Here is a 27720-nt window from a genome sequence, read left to right as displayed (position 1 = left end):
GCGATGCGTCTCTACGATGAGGAGGCAAAGAGGCAGAGAGAGGAAAGATAACAGGTGCGTGAAGATGGCAGAGCGGCGGAGGAACGCGAGAAAGCGGCAGAGGGAAAGCGGCCGAGCAGTGTGTGCCAAAGAGGCGGAGGAAAGACAAATAGCACGTGTTAGAGAGGAGGAAGAACGGGAGAAAAGAAGGATAGAACAGGAGAAGGAGTTTCTTTTGTGGAAACAGGTGCATGTCGCGGGAGGATATGAGGAGATCACGGACGTTGATCACCGTTCCTTAGCAGGTACAGAATCTCCTAGATTGGCCAGATTTTTTCCCTCACTGCTTCATTTTCCAGCGGAATTTGCCCTCCTTTTAGCTGTGGAACGTCAGCTGGTGTGACAAGTTCTACCCAAGAGTCGACAACGCATGCAGCTCGGTCCTGCGTTCTATATAGGTGCTCATTCACAGTATGTATTCTCCTCTTAGAACCTTGACACACAACCTGTGTCTTTTAGGCAACGCTCCTAGTCCGACAGTCAGCTGCACGGTGTCCCAGCTTGCCACAGAGGAAACACCTTACTGGCACCTTAGATGCACTGCCACAGGCTTTTGTCGCATCTGCCTCTACGACCTTCTGAGTCTCCTCCTTTGGCTGACTCCCATTTCTCAGCCCTTGAGCCTCAAGGAATTGGCCTGCAGTGTCGGCAAACTCTTCCAATAAACACAACTTTCTTTCTTTAAGGAATAGTGCTAGCTTTGGACTGCAACATGCTAAAAACTGCTCTGTCACCAGCTTGTCACGCACCCCTTCAAAACTTTTCTCTGTTTGACATATCAGGCCACCTGTCGAAATAGTTGGACAGCCTGCATGAAAACTGCTTAGCGGTTTCAGAATCCTCGGGTTTCGCGGTGCGAATTCTCTTGCGAGAACCCTCTGCCGTAAGCCTGAATCTTTGAAGGAGTGCCTTCTTGACTTTCTCGTAGTCCATGGAATCAACAGCATGCGTCCTCCCAAACACATTCCGCGCCTCCCCAACTAAAAACAAGCTCAACACCGTGGCCCATTCACTGTGCTTCCAGTCTTGCCCCAAAGCTATCCGGTCGAATCGTTGCAGATATGCATTCAAATCATCTCTTTTGTCATCAAAAGGAGCCACCAGCTTTCTTGGACAAACTCTGACCAGTCTAGGAGATTCTGTACCTGCTAAGGAACACTGACATCGTCAGTGATCTCCTCATATCTTCCCGTGACATGCGCCTGTTTCCACAAAAGAAACTCCTTCTCCCGTTCTTCCTCCTCTTTGGAACGCACTGCTTGTCTTTCCTCCTCCTCTTTGGCATGCGCTGCTCGGCGTATCTCGCGTTCCTCCGCCGCTCTGGCACCTTCACGCGCCTGTGCTCTTTCCTCTCTCTGCCTCTTTGCCTCCTCATCGTAGAGACGCATCGCCTCTTCCTTGCTTAAACCTAGCTTGAGAGCCAGTTCTAACGTTTTTGCCAAATCCGTACTTTCTGCTGTCGAGAGATCGGAAAGATTCGACACAAAACAAAAAGAAACAAGGAAATGAATCCTGGCATGCACTCACCACTTAACTTTGTCATGGATCCCCGGAGAACACTCGGGCCGAAGAATGGACTAGGCAACAGGTGTACCCACACACACACAAACACTAGCACACAAAACTAACACAAAACACAAAGACTACCAATACACACGACCCGGGAACACCCAGACTACTAGCGTTCGGCAGTTCGGTGCTGATGAAGTGTTGCATGGCTCCAGTCAGTGGCGTCTAGGTAGCCGGTGTCAAGGTGGCGTTCGAAGTGCTCAGGCTGGCATCGCTGGCGGGGTCGTTGGCGGCGTCGTACAAACTCCTAGTCCAAGTGCCCGTGGAGACGATGCTGGTGACGCTGGCGTTGGGGGCACCACCCGGATGGGTGGCAACAGCGCTGGAGGCACCCCTGGCCGTAGCAGGTGGTTGCGTCAGCCGTTGACTCCCCGGACTCAGGAATGGCAGGAAGTCTACGGTGCGACGCCGTAGAACTTGAGATCATTGAAGCAATAGCCAGCGTTGCTCTCTTCCAGCCAAGGTGTTCCTGACCCACCGGAACCTCTGCTTCTCTGTTCTTCTTATCTCCCCCCCCCCCCCCCCCCCTCGTGCCACGCTATTCCTCGCACTTTTATAGCCTTGGTGTTGGTACACGTCATCCTTGTCGTCGTTGTCATCGTCTTCTCTTTTCCACCAATTATCTCTTCTCACTTCACCAAATACTTCTTCTTCATCTTCTTTATTCTCGGGTTAATACATGTCATGCTTATTGTCATCCTCGTTGTCTTCTCCAAACTTCTTTAGATCACACTTTTATTTCAAACTTCCTACTATATGTGACAATCAGTGTGCATCTAAGATAATGTGTATTGCACTGAACTGAACTAGGTGACTTCTAAGCAACACGCAGCAATCTTCACACGGCTAGAGCAGCCATGCCACACAGCATCTCAGCCCTGAAAGCTGCTAGCAAGCTCACTTTACGAGGCTGGAGTTGGGGCTGGCGTGGATCTCGAGCACTTCGACGATGGTGATTGACCGGCTGTCGGAGTGCACCCGCACTGAGATGCTGGCATACTTGGACTGCTCCAGCGGGTTCCATGCTGAGAAGGAGGAGCTGTTGCGGTACAGCAGGGTCTCTTTGCCAGCCTGGATCATCTCGAAGCGCTGCAGCACGGTCTGCCCCTCGACGCGCCAGATGGGCGGCCGTGGGCGGTGCACGTCCGCCACTGCAATGATGTAGTTGCCTGGCAGCAGCTCGGCTAGACCACTCGCCGAGTCCTCCTCCGCTGTCGTCACCACCACGGGCACGGGCGTCCGCCATACGTTGGCAACAGGCACAGGCCGGCGTGTGTAGTCCCGCCTGACCACGGTGGAACCACTCTGTATGCCATGTTGCTGCTGGCATGGCTAGTCACATGCAAACGCAAAGTCAGCATCCAATTTGACGCACCCCAGAGACGGCAGAACAAAACTCAAGATCTGCCGCACCATCTGAGCTATTAGTCACAAGGGGTACAACCATCCAGCTCCACAAAACATAGTTACTGTAACTGCACACTGAAAATAGAGGGCAAAATTATTGCGATGAAAACACTGAAATAAATGGCAGCCGTTAGCCCACCACACCACTAACTTTTAAAAGGAGGCCTCGCGCCAGCTTTTGTCCACTACCCCAAGTAAGTCAGCTTCAAAGGCAAAGCTCTGAAGTTTGACAAATAAAAGGCCTTTTAAAATAAAAAAAAAGGTGGCTTTTGCAGCAAAGCAATACCAGTGTTGGCGGATTTCCCAAAAGATGTGAATCGTGTTAACTTGCAAACTTTTTAACGATTATAGGTAGAAACCGGGCTGCAACCACTGATATGTAGTAGACCGGTTTATAGAATTTCTAAAAAGCAATTACCCTTAGCGCTGCTGTGGCTCAACAAATTTCGGCAATTTCCAGTGTTAAAATACAATTCGGACCAATTTTTGGAGCACTAAATTTCCCAATTTGTAGCACTTTGGAGCGGACGAACATCGATTCAGATGAAGCCTGGAGCTCTAATATTTCTAATCTGGAGCATTCCGGAACAATAAAACATTGATTTAGGAGCACTCCGGAGCATGCAGCTTTTATTTCCAAACATACTGGTGAACAGCGCAAAAAAGGCGGGACAACAACAAGACAAGCGCTGACTATCAACTGGGTTTATTTATAAACCCAGTTGATAGTCAGCGCTTGTCTTGTTGTTGTCCCGCCTTTTTTGCGCTGTTCACCAGTATGAATGCATACCAACTCGCCCAGATCTCAGCCTTACTTTATTTCCAAATGTCTTAGGTTGGCAAACAATGTGTGATGCAAAGGTGAGCTACGCCATTAAATTTGTCGTTGATGGCATTCAATTCTAAGTTTCGTGCTCTATAACTAAAAAGGAAGAGCCATTGAAAAATATGCCGCACTACGTTTACTTGAAGAATAAGTACTTTGCATATACTCGTGAGCACAGCAGCTCAAATGCGGCGATATGTGGCTCTCCACTTTCCTTTTTATTTCTTTTTACAATACTTAAAATTGGCTTTATTAAAACCCCCTCCACAATAAAACCTGTTCGGTTCCCCACTTATGTCAGCCAGTTGTGTCACATTTTCTATCACACTTATGCTTGCCTCACTCAGAAGCAATTATTCAGACTCGGTCGTTTCTATATTCATGCAAACTGTGCTGGCTGTGGCATCGTCTTTGACGATTCAGCCTAGAGTGTGCGAAATGGATTCTCAAGGTCGCTTCGATTTGGCTGCACTTACTGCACCAGTTCAAGGATTGCAACACTTTCGCATTCGTTTTGCCAGTGCAGCGCGCGCCCGCTACACTTCCATCTATGTTTTGCAAAAGTGCCAAGCTATTGTAGCAATATGGCGGCGCCTATGTGTAGGTCGGAAAGCAGAAAAGATATGACTGTAGTCTCCATCTTGAAAGGAGGAGTTGAGAAACTGTTTGTGGCATCATAGTTGTAAACCTAAGCGGTCAAGTCAAGCCCCATGGACAGCATTTAAGCGCATATATTCGTAAATCGTCTGTGTGTACACATGCAACAAATAAAACAACGATTTCCTAGGGGTGGTTCATGGCAACACCTATTGCGAAATGCTGCTCGAACATTCTTCATGTGGTTCAGGATTTTTGCGGCCGTTGATGGCGGAGGCAAGCAGTTGGCTCTAATTTTGTGGCAACGGCAACACTAGCAGACGACTAGGCTTGCACTTGACCATTCATTTTGGAAGCAGCCAGTGCCAAGCTGCATTTGAACTGATGCTGCACGCTCACGGCACCTCCGCGGAACTTTGCAGAACTAGTGCAGCGAGTGCAGCCAAATCGAAGAGACCATCGGTGAAACGATGCTCAGACATGTTTGTCACACTCACGTGCTTTATCTGCTCCTGGGCTTGTTGTTCTTCGTCGGCCTGCCGTATCAGTTGTTTCGCTTCAGCTTCTCTTGCCCGCAACTCCAGATCCTGCTGTTGTTGTTGACGCTTGTGAGTTCGCAAACAAGCAAGTTCAGCAACAACTTGTTGCCTCTCAAGTTCGCGCCACTTGTCTTCCGTGGCTTGCTGCTGTGTGGTCTCCTCACGCTTTCGCCTCTTCTCCTCGTGCCTACGTAGCTTGACCGCAACTTCCTTTGCTTTGAAGCTCAGATCCATGAGGCGCCACTGCTGCATCGCTCTCGCCTCCCGTGCCCGCAGCTCGGGATCTTCCCGTCGCTTAAGACGCACAGCTTCGGCACGCCGAGCCTTGGTCTGCGCCTTCTCTTCCTCCGTCTTACGCGCCCTCCCTCGTGGTCGGGCACCCGCCGACTGGATGGCACATCAGTATTCAGGGAAGGCACAGACTTAGAAGAAAATATTATTGTATTAACAAACTCTGCGGAAGAAAGCTCTGCACCAGTAGACGTTACCGGCTCCATCACACGTGTGTTAGGAGAAAGCAACCACCCCGCTCTTTACACCACCCACATGTCACACAATGCAAAACTTTAGACTCCGCCAACTTCGCTTCCGTAAGGTAAATTCTGGGCTATACAAATATGTTGAATAATTCCATGAGACTTGTAGCGATTGTGTTGACAAATTTCTTCCTTTTTAGCATATCACTGTTTTGGTTGTTGTTCCTCCACCTTCATGCGTATAAAAAAAAAAAGAAAAACACATTTCTCAACTGCAATTCAATCGTAGCGTCACATACCTGACCCGATCCTGTGTCTTGCGCATCGCAGGGCGACGTTGCTGGGGTCCTCAGCTTCATCATGACATCCACGGGGTGCAAGGGTTTGTGTGTGTGGCCCCCGACTGCCCGCACCGGCGTAGTCCGCAGGTTGGGCGACGTCGTGGCATCATGCACCACCTCCGCATCAACTGCCGCCGCTTCTTCCTCTTCCGGTTCTGCTTGCCACCACACAAGAAGAGAGAGAGAGAGAAATGGCCGAATGACGCAAGCCGCAAACTGCAGCAGCACAACATGACAATGTGCACACATCACCTGATACACCTACCAACTCTCTAGGACATCCCTTGCCGGGACCAGAATAACTACACAGAGTGACCGCACACAACGCTCAACATAGAGGAGCCCACGATTTCCTGTTGTAGCACCCTTTCCTTCCAAAGCACTGCACCACGACTCCCACTCAAGCAGCATAACCTAGCAGCTAAAGGCAGGATTCATTGAGAATCCAGAACAACATCATTACAAACACTTAACTGAATCAGTGGCAGTGCGACAGTGGGTTTGTGCCGAGTTTTCAGACACATAAGAAGACAGTTGGAATCGCTCCGCTGTAATGAACATTTTTTATGTACAAAGTTAACGACATCCAAATTATTCACAATCTCTCCTGGGTACATATCGTGCTTAGGTCAGATAAGGGGATCCTTGTGAGCCGGAATCGACGTTTAGACACCTGTGAGGCGAGCTGTAAGGCATGACAGGAAGATGTGATACTGTGCCTTTGAGAGAATTACTTTCCTGTTACGCATGTACAACAGACAGCGCAACTTTCGAAGTACTTGCGAAACACAGAACGCAGCGGACATTGACATCCCATCGCAGTAGCAACCACAATTTGGCATTATAAATGGTGAAGAATTAATAAATCACAACAAACAGAGTTTCCTGGAAAATCAACCACTGCGGCACAACCTCTACTGCCAGATGCCTTCCTTCATCGCAGCCAGGTGTCTAATAAGGCTAGTAACGTACATTTCAAGAAGTTTAACTACCTTGTCTCTCCGCCATGATGACACACTCGCGCAAGCACCATTTCACCGAGATTCTGTGCAGCATGCCTCGGGATGACTACTGCCAGTCCTCTAGCTGATGCATCAGCAAAACACAATCAATGTCACGGACACACTCTCCCCTAAACCTTCCACCTGCACAAATGAATATCGAAACATCCTGCAGTGAACATCGAATAAATGGTTGGTTTGGTTGATGGGGTTGAACGTCCCAAAGCGACTCAGGCTATGAGAGAAATAAACGTCCCTCAATAAATGCTTCAGAAACGTGCCTCATAAAGCAGTGGCACAAACTCCTACTGAGAAGTGAACCATTTACTTTTTTCTTTATTAATCAAAGGCAAAAGAGGAAGCCCTTTGAGGCACTCAATGCAGCATTGCTGCAAGAGTCGTCAAAGTGCAGGTCAAATTATAAAGGGACAATGAGAAGAAGTGCACCTAATTTCTGTTTTTTGCAAAATTCGATTGGCTGGCTTTTTGGGGCTCTGTCAACGTTCATTCGACAACAGAAGATGCAACAATTACCGAGACACTTGCAGTAGAAAATGGAATATTTTTCTCCCGTCACTGGATTCAAAGGACCGTAATGAATGATCTCTGGTTGGAAGAGGATGGTGTAGCCTAAACCGAGAAACTCTCAGCGCAGAAAAAGAAGTCACTGCGCTTTGCTTGTGAAAACGGTCAGCAGTGGAAATACCTGCGTTTAATTTTCTGGCCTTGTTAAGCTTATGAAAGTGTCACTTTCAGCGATGCGCCATTTGCCTTTGGAACGTGATAACCGATAGATAAGAGCAAACTGTGATTCATCATCAGCGTCTGTTTCAAGACTGTTCACTGCAGTTGGTGCTGCAATAGACATTATGGTTTCACAGGGTTTAAGCTTTCCCCTGCAAAGCTCAGTTATATGTAGGGCCATTTTCCAACTTTTGCATCCCAAACAGATTTCTGAAAAGTCAAATTAAAGAGCATCTTCTCGAGAAGGCATGTTTGAAAGCCCACAAACTAGAAGACAATGCAGCAAAATTACCATATGTTGGGCCTATTCCAGAGGGGCATTTACCCTTGAATGGTGATCTTAAGACATCCTTTAATGCTCATTATTCATGATTGAGCTTCATTTGGGGATAAGTCTGAAAGGTATGTTTCAGAAACGAGAGGGCAAAACATGCGTACTGACAAGGCATCTTATTCGCATCTCTATACCAGACGCTATCCTTGCTAACGATGTCTGGCTCCAAGGCTCTTGCGCATTTAAAATCTTAACTGTAACAGCGATTGAATGTTTCCACAGCGTACAAAGGCTGGCGGGTCTTGCACGGAAGCGATAATGCTACGCAGGGGATTGGTTATGTACTCAACTAAATATATGCGTTCCATAAGTAAAAAAAAAAAAAAACACTGATTTGGTAAACAGTTTTCAGTGGAACCTGCTATTTCCGCGTTGTTTTTGAAATATTGAGCAAAAAAAAGTGAGTAGATTTGCATAGTTGGCCAAATGCAAATGAGGTGCTCTAGCACTGTGTGGCCATTGTTTCGCATTGTTTTATCTTGGTTTTGCATTGTTTACAATGGTTATGCTTTGTTATTCATGATATTGCTATGCGATTACAGTGGTATATCAAGTGTACTCTGTGTGTTGTGCATGTCTGCATAGCATGGGTGAAGCACAGCAGACACATGACACAATGTTTATTACAGCTATTATAACATGCACATCAGTCACGGTTCCCGTTCTACAGAAAATCCAGCGGTGTCGGCATCGTTGGCAGCACTGCGAGTGGGAACTAGCAATGCTGCCAATCCCTCCTCCTTCCAGTGTGACTACCTTCTGGGCGGTTCCCATGGCAACCACCCCCTGCTTGCGCCTTACGCTAATGACACACCTTCTTAATTCCATGGGAACCACCCCCCGTTAGCCTTTCCTATGCTCTCACCATACTATCCTCCTTCCATGGTGACCATTCTCCAGTTGGCGACATTTCTGCTCTCGCTGCAATGTCCTTCTTCCACGGTAACCAACTTCCGGGCAGTACCCGTGGTAACCACCCTCCGGTTACGCCTTCCTATGCACTCGCCATACCCTACTTCTCCTTCCATGGAGACCACTTTTAGGATGGTTCCCATGGTAAACATCCTTCGGTTACACCTTCCTATGCTGCCACCATATCCTTCTTCGAATAGGACAATCATGTTAGCAAGTTTTTTTTTGCTTTCTTTCATCTGTCTCTTCCCATTATCATCATCCCCCATAGTGACCCTCTTTTTTGTCCTCTTCCCAATCCCCAGTGCAGAGTAGCAGGCCAGATATTCATTTTTCCAGCCAACCTCTCTGCCTTTCCCGTCAGTAAACCATCCTCCTCCTTCCAGGGTAATTACGCCTTTTACGCTCTCGCCATACATACTTTATTTTTCGTTCTTTTTATTGTCCCACAATAATTTTCGTCCTTCCTTGGTAGCCATTCCCCGGTTGGGGATTTCTCCACTCTCATGATACACTCTGCTTCCATGGTAACCACCTTCTGGATGGTTGCGTTTGTAACTACCAACCAGTCATGTATTCCTGCCCTCACGTCATGCCCTCCTTCCACGGTAACCACTCTCCAAGTGGTTCCTATATGGCAATGCACCTATCGGTTACGTCAACGACTATGATACACTACTACTACAATAACGCAAAACCTAGGAACGAGCACTTAACAGGTGTCGCTGCAGACGTAGAGTAGACGTGCAAAAGCATGTGTTCATTCTTCAATTGGAGGGCGCACTTAAGGTCTATCGTAAGGGTAAGATGCGATAGCTTTAATGGGTTAATGCCCATATATGCGGAATTGGTCATTCTCTACTTCACATTCATTGATTGCGGCGAGTACTCATACCACTACTAGTGCGCAGGGGTTAAGTGATGTGCCACTGCACTGGCAGGTGGCTGTTGCTATCACAGCCACCTGTAAGGATCGTGCAACTCATGTTGCCCTTCCGGAGCAACCTCTTGAAATCAATTATTTTACTGTCACCTGCCTCCCATTGGCTGCAGCTTGCGTGACTCCTCCGAACTAACCTCGGGTTAGTTTGGAGCACAGGACAAGCTCAGATTTGTGTCTTTAGAAGTGCTTTCGCACACACAAAAAGAAAAACAAATGTACTTCCAGTCATTCGAAGTCATCCAACAATATGAATGCGTCATTGCACAAGCATTTACGAGCGCGCATCACCTCCTGCCTTTTTGGTCACCTGGAAAGCAGCGCGCCTTTCGCGACGGTCGCAAGTTGATCCCGATCGGCGATTATACCCTGTCTCGCGTTTCTGTGCGTGCCTCAGGGCAAATGCATGCGAAAATGAAAACAACGAAAAGGAAACGTCACCGTGGTCGAAGCCGCTGCGACATGCACGTCGCCGCAGCGCGGAGAGCGATCGGCGCGGCCGCGTAGAGGGAAAACACTGCGATCTGCGTTCACCACGTTTCTTTACCACCAGCAGCAGGCCAAGCAGGGCGAGCGGATGAATACAAATTATTTGCGTCTCCTTAGAAATGGCGGGGTATTTCTTTTAATGCGCCAGCGTACTGGCCGCGGTGAGCGCGATTTCAGGGGTGTATGTGTGTGTGGTCCTTCTGCGTTACACGAACAGAAAAAAAAAAAGCAATCGTAAGTGTGGTCAAATTCTTGCTAGCGAATTCAAAACCTTGCTCTGCAAATAAAGGTTGCTAGTTGTAGAAAAGAAGAGCAAGGTTCCGGGCTAGTTGGTAATGCATTTGAAGGAAGAAAGAGCGCGACGAAACACGGACACACGAAGAAATGACACACAGCGCTCGTGTGTGTGTCATTGCTTCGTGTGTCCGTGTTTCGTCGCGCTGTTTCTTCCTTCAATTGTAGAAAAGGTTGCAGTGCGCTAGCAGTAGCAAGTCACAATAACGACGCTCACGACTGCCTGGCTATGTTTAAAACCACTGCAAACACCTTTTGTTGGCAAGTGCGAACACTCCCGGTTAATGATGCTGGTGGCCGTCCCGTTGCGCTCCAGTCGTTTGTTGGGCATGCGTTCACGGTAGGCTGTCATTCTCGCTAGACGAGCGGCACGTTCTTGGGGGGTTTCGTTGGCCATTGCGTTCCTCATTGCAGCGGCATTGGTATCCAGGCGTTGTTGACGTTCTTCCGGAGTCTGGTTGGCGCGGCGATTGCGATCCCGCATTCGGCCAGTCTCCAAAATCTTTTGACGCTTCGCCACGACTTCGGGATCGCCAGAGTCGCGTTCCCGTTGCCGTCGCAGTCGTCTTCGCTCATTGCGACCTGCTCTCAGCTCTGCTTCACTCAAGTGATGTGACGGCCTTGCCTGGACCCCGCTTGACGCGCATTCGCTGGGGCCGCACCAAGGCCACGTGCTGTGACCACTGTGGCTGCGAGGCAGTGGCATGCTGAGGCATTCGCGGCCGGTCACGATGGGGAACGCACCATCCGCCTTGAACGCACTCCCATCGCTTTGGCTGTGTGCATAGCATCATAGCATGGTTAGCCTCTTGCGGCATGTTTTCAAGTTGCGCGTCCGCGCCGTGGGTGCCGCCACGGTCGAAACGATTGCAGCGATCCTGGTATCGGTACGCAGAACTCCATGGTAACTCCATGCAACGTTAATGGAACTAAAGTTTAGTTCCATGAACGTTGACTACATGGGCAAGCGCGACATTTTAGAAACCCAATGGGTAGCGCTGTGGGGTAGCGCGGCTCTATGGTAGCCTAATAAAAGCAAAATTTCTCACCACAATATATAACAAAAAGATGCTTATGAACTAAATTATAAACAGCCTTAAGCATTAAAATATAAGGTATCAATGAAATGATTTGCGAACACGATGCATCGCGTTCGTGCCGCCAGTGCCGCCGCTGGTGTTCCGTATTTATCTGTCCGGTATGTAAAAAATTCTCTTGCGCAAACTACTGGCTTATTTGGGCTCAGGTACAGACGACAACGTAGCTTATGGTAGTCTGCGTCTTTCGATAAATAATTTAACATCAGATTTTGCCTGGACTGCCCGGAATCGGTGAAAAACTGGAGTCGTCTGCGCGCAGATTTTTTTGTCAAGACGCGAGCGGGCGCTGCATTCCTATCTCGTGACGCATCTCGATCGTGCCTTGCTGTCGTCTGCTTCCGTGAAGCTCCAAGAAAGTTCGTCATATGGATGTTTCACGGTTTCGCAGCGCTTCCGCCGGTTGGGGGAGAGGAGGCTGAGGTCGCTTTGGGATCGTCACGGGGGAGGCAGCGATTTTTGCGCGGTGTCACTTTTTTCTTTTTTACTTCTTCTGTACCAATCTTTGTTCCCTCCCCTACATGTATTTTTTGTTCACCTACACACTGTAAAGATAGCTTAAGAAAAAGTACACTTGCGCATTAATTAAAATACCAGGTTTCAAGCCTCCTAGAGTGTAATATTGTACTTTTCAACAGGTGCTAGCCCAAGCACACCCATCAGTGCCCACAACAGCACCATATATGGGACTCACCCTATATGATGGTGAGTGCCCCAGGAAATTTATTGCAAACTACGCATCTTCCATATACCTGTATAAAAAACTATGGACCGGTTGGTAACCTCGATATTTTCGTGATGGATATATCAACAGGTCTGTAATAGTGCACAAGCTTTACTTTAATGCAAAAAATTATTTCTTGATTTTCCTGTTTGCATAACTCATGCATTCCATAAAAATGTACACATTAATCCGACACAGCTGTGTAAATACTCAAGCTTTTTATTGTTTTCAGAACAGAACATGTATGTGTGTACCGTTAGCCACTTTGTTCATAAAGTTTTTAATTTGCTAATAATGCAACATATATAGAGCATCGTGGTGGAGCAGCGCAAAGGACGGGACACAAGAAACAAGGAAGGACGTACACAGGCGCTGACTATCAACTGAATTTTTATTGCGAAATACAGAGAATATATAGCATTCATGAGGGGGTGGAACATAGATAAAAGGTTGCTCGGTCACCGGAATCCAGAAGACAGTCACGTCAGTAGATAAAGTATGTTGGTGAATGTGGTGGCGGTGAAAGACGATAAAGAGAAGCGGAGGGTGTATAGGGCCAAGGCGCGAAATAACGGATGATCGGTAATGAAAGATGAGGTCGCCCAAAAGGGGCTAAAAGCTATAGACAATCAATAACAGAAATGATGGCATTAAAAAACATAAAAATCGTTAAGAACATTAAAAAACACTTTAGAAACGTTAATACCTGGTAGGCTGGGAGGTATGAAGGGCCGGCAATCAACAAACACATTAAGGCCTCACGGAAGATGAATTTTTAAAGAGGCCAAAAAAGGGGGCTAAAAGCATGAAACAACTAAAAGGAGGAGTAAAGGCCTGCGACGAATAAAAAACTAACCCTATGTCACAATTAAAAACCCGGGGGAAAAAGAACACTAAAAAACAGGAAGGGATAAAAACAAACAAACAAACGCCAAGATTCACAACCCATGCCCTGCTGTTCTCAGAAATTCCAATTCTTTCTGAGATAAACTAATGGAAGATGTACTAACACCGTGGTCTTTTGCACGACGGATGTTGCAAGCCTCAATTATTTCTCTCGACGTACGATCTCGTCCTTTCCCAATGATTGTACATTGGTTAAAAATTGGGGCGCAGGTTTTGCTTTCACATTTTTTGCAGTGCTTGGCCAGATTTCCAGTGATGGCTATATTACCTACATTATTATTATGTTCTTGAAGTCTGACATTGATGCAACAGCACCAACTAGCCCAGCAACTTGCTCTTCTGATATATAGAGCACTGGTGATGCCAGTTGTATCACAGCCGTGTTTACATGAATGTGACTTGTCTCAACTTTCTGGTTTATATCGGACAAAGGAAATGTGCCAGGACAGCGCAGCTGGTATCGCGTTGATCTGCCAGACGGGGTAGATCGAGAAGGGCAAGTCAAGTTCATCAATGAATGGAATTGCGTAGACTGTTGAATTGTAGAGAGGCACCCCCCCCCCTGCATTGGGCATGGCACCACCAGACTTGATGTGGTGCATGTAAACGGTGGCAGAGCAACTGAACGAGATACATGAGGAAATACAGTGTGCCACAGTCACATTTTTGTGAATGCGGCTTATGTAGGTGAGCATGAACTAATACAAAAAAATCATTACTATTTGCAAGGGTTGTTGCTTTTTTTCAGTGTTTCCTGAAATTTTGCCTGTTCTAACTGGTGGAATGCTTTCTCACCAAATTGAATATTTCTGTGGTTGTGAATTTGTGGTCCTTTCAAAGAAAATCTTCTGACCACTACATGATAAACTTTTCCCATGAATGGTCATTTCTGTCTGAGTACATTCATCACTTCAAACGAAAAATGACAGGGCATTGCATGGTGGGCAATCAGTAGCCCTGTATTTGCACCCTAATGTGGGATATCTAGGTTGCTGTATGAGACTGAAAAAAAGACTTCTCTTTGTTTTCTTTCATATTTCTATTCAGCTGCAGCTGCCCTCAGTGGTGCCAGACAGGCCAGTGTTGGACAGGAAACTGTGACTCCTGCATCAGAAACACCAAAAATAAGAGGCAGGAGACGCACATCTGGGTACGCCCCTAAAATCCTAAAGCGGAAGGAGGAACTGCGTTCTCGAAGCAACAAATACAGAAAAGCACTGGGCCAGATTGAAAAAAGGCACGAGACGAGGCAATTAACACACCACGAGCCTCTCAACAAGCTTGAACCGTATTCGCTATAAGACCATTTTCACTTGGTTAAAGCTCAGAACAGGCTCTGCTCTTTTCCAAAACTTAAAAAGCACTGATCAAAACAAATGGAACAATTTGCTCTGAGTTCGTTCTTAAACTCCTGAAAAGCTAACCGCTTCTTCTGAGAAATGCTTCATTTGCTGTGTGTGAGGATGCTGAGGTGCTGGCTGGTAGACATCCCAATGAGACTTGGTATCATTCCAGTTAGCATGAATGCAATAGAATCAACAACAAAAGATTGGCCACTGCAAGAGAAGGCATGTTGTCTTTTATTCAATGAAATAGCCTTGAAAAGAAATTTTATGTATGGTCAGTCAGAAGATATTGTAATTGGCTTCACAGATGATGGGAGTACCAGGACTTCTCGTATGGCAAACATGGCAGTGTCTGACATATCAAGAACTTTGATTCAGCAACTAGCCTTTGTGGTGGCCCACAAAGCACCGTCAGTTATTATGGTTATCACTATCAGTTCTTGCAGTGTGCAAGCCACTAGTATTGGATTTAATTCAGTGGCTGGAAACAAAAGGTCATTTGGTGAAAGCAGTCATCTCCGGTCGAGAGTTGAACAATGTCAGCCTGTCAAGAATGCTGATCCATCATATATCCATGGGGCATATTTGAACACACCGACTGAACATCTCAGAAGCAGATTGGCAAAGAAACTAATGAATAACACATTTTCAAGATGCCCTTCGATGACATGAGAGTTAAGTATGCCACACAAGTTTTCAGCAAATCCGTGTCTGTGGCACTCCTCACTCGTACCAATCAGGGGTTTCCTGTTGATGCCAAATTTACAGCAGAGTTCCCTAAAAGGGCAGATAAGTTTTTTGACAGCCTGAACAGTTCAACCCTGGAAAAACACGATGACAAGCTGTGGTACGCAATGTTCCAGGGCTCGGAACACCATGTCTTCCTTGAGATGCAGCACATAAATAGGATTGCCCAATGGCATTTTGGTTGCCCTCGGGACAAGCAACTGCACTCAATCAAAGATTGGCAGATTACAATCAAAGCCTTGCTCCTGCTGTGGACTATCTAAAAAATTTTGCATTTACCGTATTTTCCGGTATATAAGACGCGGCTTTTTTTCAAAAATCTTGCTGGTGCGTCCTATACAAGGGTGCGTCTTATATGCGACTTTTTCTGTTTTTTTTTTGCGAGTTCAGAAATTACTCAGGTACATGTTCAAGCTTTTTTCACCGAAAAAACATCACTACCAATAACGCGGTTTTAACACGGTTAATACTTCAATACGGGGACCCCCGAGAGCAACTTTATTAGGTGAACTTTATTATTAAACGGTGGGGATGCCGACTTCCGGAATCATAAACCCGCGGCCGTTTCGCAGGCCCCAAGCAAAAATAATGTGAAATGCCAAAAGATGGCGACAATCGCGTTTCTCGCCATTGTCAAGACAAGCTGGCGTTTCTTTCAGTCACCCTTTGCAACTTTGTTTGCTCCGTGTATGTAGTACGTACGTAGTGCGAAGAGAATGTTTCAGCTGGGTCGCCTCCAGAAATGGGCGTGCTTTTTGATAGCGCATCTTAAGATGAATACTTCCAAGGTTTTAAGTTAATATAAAATGTTCTTATGTACATAAGGAGAGTTCCTTCGTTCTTTTTTTCTTTTTTTGCTAAAACGTGGGCGGGTATGGCGTGAGTGTTGCCTTTTTCGATCACTTAGCGGTGCGTAAGAACTTCTCACAGGTAAGGTGCATTTTGCAATGGTCGCACAAGCATGTTTAATTAAGCCACACTAGCCTAACTGGGTAAATTGGGATGCGTCTTATACACGGGTGCGTCTTATATACCAACTTTTTCAATGACAGCCTGCATATATGGGGGGTGCGTCTTATACAAGGGTGCGTCTTATACACCGGAAAATACGGTACTCATCTTTTCACTCGTCGTTTGCATCAAGACCCTTTGCAAACCTTTTTTGCAACTAATAAGACAAATAAAACCAGTAATGAGACACACAATGCACACCAATTCGTTGCCACTCTAAAACATATCTGGATTGGCAAACTTTTCAAACTTTCTCAAGGAGACTGTGAGGTGACAACAAATGCACTGCTCATCAACTTGGAGAGTGTTTCCGCATTGTTGTCACGAAACAGTACACCAACCTCAAGCTACAGCAAACTGCAAGGCTCTGATTAATCTGGCGTGCAGGGTCTTCGCAAGATCTTGATGGACATTGAACCTCCCATGAACGTCCTGCAGACATGCTGAACATCCGCAGGACCTCTAAGGGAGTTTCAATGCCCATTGGGTTGCCCCTCACATAGTTATATGGAAATGTTGTGTACCATGTCACTTGGCACTTTTCTCAGTAGCAAAAACATACTCTCACCTTTTCAACACGGATTCCGAAAAGGAATGTCAACAGTTAACGCATCTTGTGACTACCGTTCATGACTTATCTTGTGTTCTTGAAAATTCGGGACAAGTTGACATACTGTTCCTAGACTTTGCCAAGGCCTTCGATACGGTCCCACACAATAAGCTTGTGTATAAATTAGAGCTCATCGGTCTTCCTCTTTACATAATCCAATGGATTGATGCATATTTAAAAAACAGGAGTCAGTTTGTTGAGGTCAATGGTGCAGTTTCCAATTCCCTGGGCGTCACTTCTAGTGTGCCGCATGGAAGTGTCCTTTATTGTTTCTCCTATACATAAATGATTTGCCTGGTGTTGTTCCAAATTCTGTATCCATACGATTATTTGCTGATGATTGCCTATTGTTCAGAGATAAGGGAATCCTCAGATCATGGTGTTCTCCAAGATTCTCTGGCAGCTATTGATTGATGGTGTGCGGATTGTAGCATGGCTCTTAACATCAAGAAAACTATACTGCTACGTGTAACAAGAAAAAAACATATTAGCACATTCACTTATTCTCTTCAAGGCTCCAACATTCAAGAAGCTGCCAGCCATAGGTACTTAGGGCTGATACTTACCAATCAATTGAACTGGTCAGCGCACATATCCCAAATTTGCTCTTCAGCATTCTCCACATTGTGTTCCCTAAAACGAAAACTCAGTTCCACTCCCTCTAATATTAGGCTTTGGGCATATAACACTTTTCTTCCGACGAAGCTCGAATACGCATCTGGGATCCGCATACGAAAAAGAACATTAACTCCCTTGAAATCATTCAAAGAAAAGCAGTCAGGTTTATTTTCCACAAATATAGCAGATTTGATTCTCCCACAAAGCTAATGACAGAAAATAATGTCCCATTTCTTTCAGACCACTGCAAAATAAACCGAATTTTGTTCCTTCGTAAGATTCTTTCACCCGAGGCAAACATTCCAATAGTACCTAACTATGTTCAACCTTCTACCACCAGACGTACACGACACACTAAGAAACACACACTGCAGCCTATCTTTGCACAAACAAATTCATTCAAGTATAGCTTCTTCCCCCAAACCATCTCCGATTGGAACTTGCTCCCAGAATCCCTTTTTCAAAATAGTAGTAACTTTAGCAACGCATTGAAAGAACATTTCCTTGGCTAAGTGTGTCTCATTTTGTATTTTTTAATGCTGTTCTTTTGATCTTCCCTTTGTTATCGACGAATGATGCTGTGTGCTGTTTTTTCGCTTCTTTTGTGTGTTGTTATGTTGTTTGCCCCTCCTGCTGGGGCCACATAGGCCTGCAGTATTTTGATATAAAATAAATAAATAAAAAGATTTCTCGATCTGAGAACTACAGAGTGTATGTGTGAGAGAACGCTGCTTGCAGCTAACGGTGGCTCTCTCCATGGGCGACACCAACTTTTCAGACTGCTGAAGGAGAATGGTGATCCTGAGCACTTTTTCAAGTCAGCTGCCGCATTATATAAAGGAATTAGATTCTGCTTTCAGACAAGAAATCATGCAGTCTGCCCACTGGCTGAGAGGATGCCAAACTTGCAAGGTATTTTCTGTCCACTGGGCTGTAGTCTGAAATTTCTTAATCTGCCACGCAAGACTACATGGGTACATCTCGTTCATCCACAGAAGCACAAAGTCAAAACACAGTGCTCCTGTCAGAAAGGAGCGTAAATCAACTGTTTGCATTCATGACGCATCGTGATAGGATACGATTATAATATTTGGTTTTTTTATTGCTGCCTACTGCTTATGTGCCCTCTCTTGATCTTTTGTTGCGCTATTTATTTTTTATATTTATAAGTGTTTAGGCATTTATTTATTTATTTACAATTCTGTTCTGGTTGCACATATACTGTACTGATTGCTTTTGCTCTTGCTCCATTTTGTTTTACAAAATGCGAGGTTGCTTTCTGGCAGCCTTGCATGCCGTGTCTGAGCGTTATATGAATTTGCATTTGAATTTGCTTATTACTGTCAAATGCTAACAGCTTACAAAAGGTGCCAGGGAACTCTGTGTTATGGCTTCTTTCTCTTCCTCTTCAGCAAGCACATAGCAATACAGCCCCTCAAGAAATGCCAAAGTTCAATTAATAACGACTGTCTGTATCAGAAATCAGCCTTTATGAGCAGTTACAGCATGATTAATGCAAAAATCAGGTTGTGAAACTTAACTTATTGTTAAGTTAAGTTTCACAACATAAATAATTTGCCTGGTGTTGTTCCGAATTCTGTATCCATAAGATTATTTGATGTCGATTGCCTATTGTTCAAAGAGATAAGGGGATCCTCAGATCATGGTGTTCTCCAAGATTCTCTGGCAGCTATTGATCAATGGTGTGTGGATTGTAGCATGGCTCTTAACATCAAGAAAACTATACTGCTACGTGTAACAAGAAAAAAACATATTAGCACATTCAGTTATTCTCTTCAAGGCTCCAACATTCAAGAAGCTGCCAGCCATAGGTACTTAGGACTGATACTTACCAATCAATTGAACTGGTCAGCGCATATATCCCAAATTTGCTCTTCAGCATTCTCAACATTGTGCTTCCTAAAACGAAAACTCAGTTCCGCTCCCTCTAATATTAGGCTTTTTGCATATAACACTTTCCTTTGGACGAAGCTCGAATACGCATCTATCATTTGGGATCCGCATACGAAAAAGAACATTAACTCCCTTGAAATCATTCAAAGAAAAGCAGTCAGATTTATTTTCCACAAATACAGCAGATTTGATTCTCCCACAAAGCTAATGACAGAAAATAATGTCCAATTTCTTTCAGACCACATGCATGCTGCAGGCGCTCAAAAAATCCAAAAAGTACTCTGCAGAACCCAAGGGATTTGTGGTATATAATGCACCAACCCCTGGTCGTGACTGTTGCACTCTATTGTGCTGTGGGGAAAATTAGTAATGCCTGCAATCCACAGGCAGCAAAAACAGACTGGCTCAGGCTCTGTAGAAGTTAAGAAGGGTGTACGCATAAGACGCGACTTGGTTGACATGTATGCTAGGGTGGAATACAAGCATGCTCAAACTATGATAGTGCCACTATTTGTAGTGGCTTTGCTAACAATTTCTTCTGGAAGTTGTAACATTTTCGGTTTCACGTCCCAAAGCAACACATGGGCTATGAGGAATACAGTAACAATGGCTGGCGTGTTATATTGGACTACGTGGGGTCCGTTAACATGTGCGGACACTGTACATTACATGACCACTTGCAATTTACCATTTAGTAAAGGATCCCACATTGTGATAGATGCAATATAATGCCCCTGTCGTCACTGAAAACTGAATGAATGGCCTCTGATTATTGCTGCTGTGCGGCAGCCATGGCCACGCCTGTTTTGCAAATTTTCAAAAAGTCGTTTCTCGACCTGCCTTGGTCACATTTTCCTCCCGTTTGTACTACAAAAAACAAGTAACTGAAATAGGGCGTGGCAGACGAGCTGTGCCCTAAAGCATGAATATAACTCAGTTGCCAAGAGACAAACATGGTCAATGTTAGCAGAGTTAGAAGGTGAACTTTTCTTGGTGTCTGGACACTAAGCTATAGCACTGGAGCATATTATGTTATCCTTGGTCTACTTATGCACTGTGAATTCTTCTGCGCAAGTCAAAGGATGAAACTTTTCGCTGGCTCTCCCTGTATGTGTATACTCATAGCCAAACATCGATGTATTTCAATACATGTGGAATCTTTTACTTCATTGCCATTTATGTGAATCCGTGCAAAGTTATTGTGTATACACATATATTTATTGATGTAGCAATTGCTTGTGTGTACCATTCTTGCCTTAATAGTACCGTGCCTTTCTGTCGCATACTGGCATTTTTCGATTTTGGTTGTTTAGAGCAGCAGTCACTGATATTGCCATGCCACTGATGCCTAGAATCTCCAATTTTGTACATGCACTGTGAGTACTGATGTTTTCTTTAATAAACTGTCGTTTGCAAATAATTATTTACTCTTTTGCTTCTCAAGCAGTGCCGTGGGCACTCCCTTCTTTTTCTTTTCCTGACATGGAATATGGAGCATAGGATTACATGCAAGTCGACTTCCAATCATGTAAATACGGTAAGTCTAACTCTTCAGGTTTGGAAACCTGCAGATCAATCGCAGGTAAGCCAGATACTGCGCAATTCATAAAAAACCTACTGTGAAACATTTAACAAAGTGAAATTTTGTAAGTCTTTTCTGGTTGCCTAAATCTTCACGAACCCCTTATTTCCCTTTTCTGGTTGGGCCAGGGTGCCGATTAGTAAATAGTTAACCTGATCACATGCGGCAGTTCCACTTGCAGCCGTTTGGACTGTGGTTTGTGCCTAGTACCTGAAGTACCTAATTTTAAGGAGGTTTGAAACCTCCCTAAGTACTGGTAGAGTTTCTGTGACTTTGAGCTACTAATTTCAGCACTGATCTGTGTTCTTATGAACCATATCTGGTGCGTCATGTATTATGGCAGGTATCTGAAAAATATCGGAGTGTGTGTGTGCGTGTGCACTGTGAATTGTTTGCTACCTTTCAGAGTTTTCTGCTAACCATTGGTCATATCAGTAGATACAATGGGAGTGCACATCTTTTGAAATTCGAAAGTGGTATAGTAAACGCACTTTAATTATTGTAAACACAATATTCTTGTCACAGTTGTAGGATTATACAATTTGCTGCAATCTTCTAATAAAATGATACATTACTTTCTTCCAGCAAAACCTGTGCTGTAGTGAAGCATGTGTATGATTTATGTATTGATCTCTAAACAAAGAACAAAGTATAAAACCTTCTCAAACGGAGTAAGGGTGCCAAATTTCAGTTGCTTGCTTTTCTTCTCTGTAATGGTGCGTAAGACATTACTATGCATGGATCACCATGTGGTATCCGCTTACGACTTCTAAATTATTTATAATCAAGTCTCCTCCCTCACGTGCTTTAGTTTCTGTTCTAGGCTAGCGATGGGCTATGACGTCAAAGGACCGCATAGGCCTGAGACGGGTAGCCTGAGAAAAAGTAGCGATAATATCGCTGCTTTTAATCATGGTTTCAATTCACTATGACATTAAAGCCAGCCTACCTCATGAAGAGGCTAACGAAAAGCTCGAAACAAAATTGCCGACAACGCAGTGATGACAGAGGTAACATTAAGAGACGGGGATAGTGAGTGGGTCAGGAAACATGAGTTTTCATTATTCAGTGTGCTCTTACGGTTAAAAACAAACTTAAAATTTACAAAGGTTACGTCTGTTGAGTAAATCGTAACATTCAGGGAGAGCTAGAGTCAACCTAAGTTTTTAAAAAGTCTCCACCCTTCTTCTCTGCTTGTTAATCCTTTCTCCACAGTACGGTCCAGGCGTCGCGCTCACTGTAAGACTGTTGCTGTGTCTTTCCTTATAACTACTTATAACTCCTATGTAGAGAGACACCAGAGTGAAGAGGTTTGTGCCTCGAACCATGCTTTGAATGAAGCGTGAAGAGTCAGCAGTGTGGACAGGCGATACTGCTATCCCTGAGCTGCACGCGTTATGCAGCATAGCGTAATGCTGCCAATTTTTAATACAGCTGTCTCTGTAACCTGCCTGTCGTGTGCATGGCTAGGTCACCCCTTGCACTCAGACAGAACAACAGCTGCTGTGAGTGTGTGTGTGCAACCCAAGCGCCAAACAGAGTAGTGTGTAATGGTGTGGGGGCCAGCAGACCACCACCCACAAGATTTCAAAGAGCCGAGTCCAAATGCAGCTACTTGAAAATGTGCTGCCCCGGGAAGGAGCGACACCTGATCTGTCTGCGATCCACACTCCAGGTCAGTGGCGTCAGTGTGATCGGGGAGTGGCTGTGTGACTGCCATTCGGTTCTGGAAGTCTGCAGCAGACCGCCGCCTTCTTTCCACGGCTGTGTGGAGAGGAGCCCTGCAGTGACCGAGGACCTGATTATCGTAAAACAAGTAAAAAAAACAAGTGTGGGAGGAAGCTTACACGAAACCAGAGGCTATAGCGGGCAAACCCAATTGAAAATAAAAGAAAAGGGACCAACACCCAGGAAAAACCGGAAGAAAAAAAGGCATAAATGACGGCCTAAAAAGGTGGTCTGTAGGGCAGAGAGGCCCCAAACGGATAAATAATTAATAAGAAGGAAAAGAAACATGGTTGGGAGGTTCAGACATGCTTGCAGGTGGCCAGGAGGAGAGCAGGTTTGGGGGGGGGGGGGGGGGATATGTAGGAAGGAAGAAAAGACTAGAAAAGAAAATGAGAGAGAGAGAGAAAAAAAACTGGAGACAGATGGGCTTCAGAAAGCAGAAGGGGTATGTAAAAAAATTGGGGAGAGAGGACAGTGAACTAAGAATAGTGAGGAAAAAGGTAGGGACAGAAGAAAAGCACAAGTGAAATTAAAAAGTTACTAACCGGGTAAAAAAAACCAAAAATATAACCGCTAGGGCAAAAAAAAATGAAAACAAACAAACAAAAATTAATAATAAAAAAGAGGACAGAGAGAGAGAGAGGGAGGAGGCAGTAATGGGGCAGTTGGGTTCAGACAGAGGAAGGCAGAATGGAGCTGGGTGCCTCGAAGAGAGGCTGCACCCTGAGTAAGCTGTTGTTATTGTGGTTGTAGTCATACAGATTACATTACACCGTAAATTCTGTATGCTGTAAGGTAATCTGCACTTTCTGATGTGGTCTGGCTGGGTCAGGAGAGGGATGATAAGAGGAGAAAGAACCTGATTTGATTCTGCCCCTGACCATCCTCTCGCCACAAGCAATGCCAGTGCCATCATGACTTGCTGAGCAACGAAGCAGCGATGTTAGGTCTGTGCAAGGGGTGGTCACGTGACTACATCCACTGAGCTAAGCACTGAAAACCGCCAAATACGTGTCTTATACAATGTGCATTACAACGCCACTGACATGCTACCTAGCAAAGGGCTTAGCCCATGTGTGCACCGTAATAATAATAATAATGCCGAAGGCCAGCCCACGCCTCTTGATTTCAGCCAGTACAAGCACGAGTGCAGCTAAGAGAGGATTGTGCAATCATGATTGCAGTGATGATCGCATGACTGCAGCACGGGTGTACATCATGATCGCAGTGATGCACACCCATGCTGACATGTGCACATTGCTGCTTGTGCTACTTGCCATGCCATGTTTTCAACAGATGGGACACATTTAATTTGTAGACAAAACATAGTAGTATTTACATATTTGCAATAAAAAGACACCAAGACCCTACTATGTAAGGATCTGTGTAATAATCAAATCAGTCATCTCTGACTTGTGAACTTCCATCGAAGCACTCCAAGGCCCAAACACAGTGTTCAAAGTACATCACAAACTGCTCAGAGGTGAAGCAGAGGTGAACAAGTCAGCCTTCATGAACTGGTTCCCCAGTCTCGAGTCATTTGGTACGTCCTCTACCAGCGCAAGCATCGCATCAGGGTCCTTGCGCGATTCTCGTTAATCAGTGGTGGTCCACGTCGTCTTGCACGAGCTGTCACTGCTGCACTTTGACAGTACTGTGGAGTGGCTTGCTGAAGGAGCGGCGTGACAGTCCGAGACGAATGCCCGACGCTGGCAGGTGGCCCGTTGAAAACTTGGGCACCGTCATGGGCACTCCACCAGAGGGAGTGCTGCGTTGCGGAAGAGGCCCTGAGGAGATGCGCGGCGAAGATTTGGCTGCTGCGGCAGGGCGAGGTGACGACTTCACTGCTGGCGAGGGTACCGAGGAAGTTGATGGTTGTGCCCTGGCGCGTGCCGGCGTTGAAGCCTTTGCGGTGGCACCCGGCACAACTGGTGGGGCTGGAGCTTTGCCGACAGCGGCTTTAGCGGGACCTGTAACATTGCAGAGAACTCTTGTTTCTACGAGCCTCACATGAATTCCAAGTACACATCACGTTTTATAGAGACAAAAAGAAGCGAAAAAAAAAAGGTGCAGATGAGTATTGATAATAGACTACCTGACCTAATGCTGAAAGCTAACATGCAGTCCGTGTCAAGAGCGTACAGTCCACGCAGTGGAGCTCCTCTAGCACGACTGGCACTTCTAAGCTCTGGAGGGACAAGGATAAGAGTTCCCCTCATGTTCAGGAGATATCGACCCACTGCTAATGCGAAACAAGTTGCAGTGCGTGATTCAAAAGCAAACCTAGTGGAATGTCATTCTTCCCAAAGGGTGAATACATCTGATCGCTTTTACTCATTTAGGAACATAACGTGACATTTTATAATTTGATTCCATCACTAAACTGATTTGATTTTGGCTCTGCTATGCAGCAAACTGCATCTGTGGTCATCTGATCTGTAAGGAGATTGGATGCCCCAATTGAATGACAAGTTTGGGCACATTTATATGCATAAAATTCCAGGCAACACTGCATCTCCTGTGCATGGCTTATGACAACACAGCCTTGATCATGACTGAAGGAAGCACTGAAAGAAGGGTGAGCGCAAGAGCTGTGTGCAAGTGGCTGACACAAAGCAACCACTCAAAGTACACGTTCATCAGCTGCTTCAGAAGAGCTTGCAGAAGCAGAGTAGAATTACACAGCTTCGAAGCAGCCACTGAGGACGTAGTAAGAATTACTAAGTTGAAAACTTTCAGTCTTTTGTGAAATCAGTCACCTTTAGAGCTGCAAGGACAGTGCGCAGATATTGCAGATGTCCAGCTCAATTTGCACCAGCATTTGTGTGTTTAGTGTATAGCGGCACACAGGAGCATTGTCTGGCCATTTCTGCACATTGTGTCTAATTCTTTTTTTCAACAATCTTGAATACCTTGCACCTACAGTATCTATCGAGCCACAGAGGATAACTGACACGGGTCAGCCGTAATCCTGCGATTAACCTACAGTACTGAAGTGGCTGATGAAAGTCAGACCAATATAATCAGTTACAGCCAATCCAGGGGCAGTTGAGAGTGTGGGGACGCACTCGCCCCTCTGTGGTTCGCTTTCCCGCAATGCATCCCAACTGTGGTTAGCTCCCCGCAATGCACTCTTCTCAGTTGTGTTACTTTAACTAACAGGGGAGGGCGCTCGCGTCGCAGCGACACCAGCGCCACGGATGGTGTTTTGCTGCACGCGCGCGGGGCAGAGTCTGCTCTCTTCTGCTCGGCATCGAAGAAGCGCGTGGATGTTCATGCGCAGGGCTCCGCTCTCCGCTGGCGGGCGACCTCATGGTGGAAACATGTTCCCGTCGACTCGTCCCGTTTGGCCTCGGGAGTTTCCCTCTGCCCTACCGTGGGCGAACATTCGCTCGTAACCGTGCTGGTGAGTCGGACATCCTAGATTCCTCAGTGTATTTTGTTGCTAGCTGGCGTTGTTGTTGTTATAGCAATAAATGCCTTGCTTGTGTCAGCCAGTGTGTCGTTCCTTTGTTCCCGCAGAGCAAGGCCCGCCATGGTCGGCGAGCGTTCAGTAGCGTACGTGACCACGGGGTGGGGTCTGCGCGGTTTTGAACTGGGTCAGCCGCTGTTAAACGGGGAGAACGGATTTATCTCCCCAATTAAAACCCCACAAGAGAGAGAGACTTTTGTTATCAACTTAGGTTGTAGGCAGGCTCCCAAGGGGTGGAGCTCTTAGCCCAAGGCCCCATTTTCCGTCGCTATCCGTAGGGCCCGGGCATTCAAGTCATGCTGGTTGTCCAGGGCCACACTAGACAGGGCAGCTTCCCATTGGGGCTGGGATGGGTGGGGGCACTGGGGAAGGCATTCCCATGTGGAATGATACACGGTGGGATGTGCGCTACAATAAGAGCAATATGCAGGGTAGGGTGTGAGATAAGAGGTGCACCTAAGCGTAAAATGAAGGATAGTGTTAGTCTGAAGTTGGCGCCAGAAGGCGAACTCTTCTTGATGGAAATTTCAGTGACGGAAATGTTCTGCGGGACAGCCGGTAATGTTGGAGTAAGTGCAAACAGGTGATTGGGATGTCCTCTACCTCCTCTGGGTTGGGATGGCCTTCCATTCATCACCAAGGAGAGACACACACCCAAGTGTCCACACAAGGTGAGTTTTCGGAATGATGGGCAAGATGTATGCTGCTACGCACGATGAGGCAGACACACACCTATGTGTAATTACAACAGGCAGTTTTTGAATCAGTGATGACAATTAGTAATGAATGATCTGGGGGCCTTGTTTATATTGCCAGGGCTATGGCACATTCTTCTGCCTTTGTGCTATTTCCAGTGAGTACCGTGGCTGTAGTGACTGTGCCACCCTTCCCGTCAGCCACCGATGCCGTTCTCATCATTGCCGCAGGGTGTGTTGCAGCACCTCCGTAGGGGCTTTGTTTTTACCACAGACATGGTGCAGGCCTTCTGCTCTTGCCTTGTGCCTTCCCTTGTGGAATTCGCAAAGCATGTTTCACAGTAATGGGTCGCGCAGATGTTGACTGAGTTCTGGGGTAATACCTTTAGAACCACAGGATAGAAAGTGTAGCGCTGTTACTGCACAAACCAAGCCTTAGCACTGCATGGTGATCAACTTGTGTAATCACTAAACAATAAACAAGTGGTAATGAATGTCTAGTGATTCACGACAAGATGAGGATTACCTTCAATACCTTCCGGTACAGTAAAAGCTCGTTAATTCGATCCCCGTTCATTTGAAAATCTGGATAATTCGAGCTTCCAGCTCTTTCCTAGCCAACACCCATGTAGGTCTATGGCATTGTAAGCTAATTAATTCAGATGCTACGGGCCAAACTGGTTAATTCGAATGGGCCTCTGAAGGGAGGCTGTGTCCAGGTATGACCAGCGCAGCAAGGGATTGTCGAAAGAGCCCTTCTCA

The 27720-nt window shown here is 45.9% G+C and overlaps 2 protein-coding genes and 2 pseudogenes across 12 annotated transcripts in view; 1 reads left to right on the top strand and 3 right to left on the bottom strand.

Annotated features, from left to right (window-relative positions):
* LOC149370236 (uncharacterized) overlaps nucleotides 1-11321 on the bottom strand; it is a 77887-nt gene extending 66566 nt beyond the window's left edge. For 6 of the 9 annotated variants that reach the window (XR_016285621.1, XR_016285624.1, XR_016285625.1 and 3 more), the window contains exons 1-4: nucleotides 10761-11320; nucleotides 5753-5949; nucleotides 4936-5364; nucleotides 2510-2940 (exon numbers count right to left, since the gene is read on the bottom strand). Coding sequence is in view for 5 of the 9 variants with exons in the window: in XM_089560663.1 (XP_089416789.1) it covers nucleotides 2510-2940; nucleotides 4936-5364; nucleotides 5753-5949; nucleotides 10761-11214 (1511 nt within the window). In the remaining 4 variants the exon portion in view is untranslated. Of the gene's footprint in view, nucleotides 1-2509; nucleotides 2941-4935; nucleotides 5365-5752; nucleotides 5950-10166; nucleotides 10558-10760 lie in introns of those variants that run through there. The other 3 variants (XR_016285629.1, XM_089560683.1, XM_089560712.1) reach the window with 3 other exon arrangements.
* On the bottom strand, nucleotides 271-1582 carry LOC149370237 (uncharacterized; annotated as a pseudogene).
* A 2897-nt stretch (nucleotides 11322-14218) lies between the features above and the next one.
* LOC149370235 (uncharacterized) lies at nucleotides 14219-18638 on the top strand (annotated as a pseudogene).
* A 1051-nt stretch (nucleotides 18639-19689) lies between these two features.
* Nucleotides 19690-27720, bottom strand: part of LOC149370234 (uncharacterized) — a 36277-nt gene continuing 28246 nt past the window's right edge. For all 3 annotated transcript variants that reach the window (XM_089560642.1, XM_089560651.1, XM_089560632.1), the window contains one exon: nucleotides 19690-24761. In XM_089560642.1, coding sequence (XP_089416768.1) covers nucleotides 24424-24761 — 338 coding nt within the window. In that variant the 3' untranslated portion in view covers nucleotides 19690-24423. The remainder of the gene's footprint in view (nucleotides 24762-27720) is intronic.

This window comes from Amblyomma mixtum, chromosome 1 (assembly GCF_055824585.1).
Source record: "Amblyomma mixtum isolate Tamu chromosome 1, ASM5582458v1, whole genome shotgun sequence".
NCBI lineage: Eukaryota > Metazoa > Arthropoda > Arachnida > Ixodida > Ixodidae > Amblyomma > Amblyomma mixtum.
The sequence above is the reverse complement of the archived record's forward strand: the minus strand, read 5'-3'. Positions and strand labels throughout refer to the sequence as shown.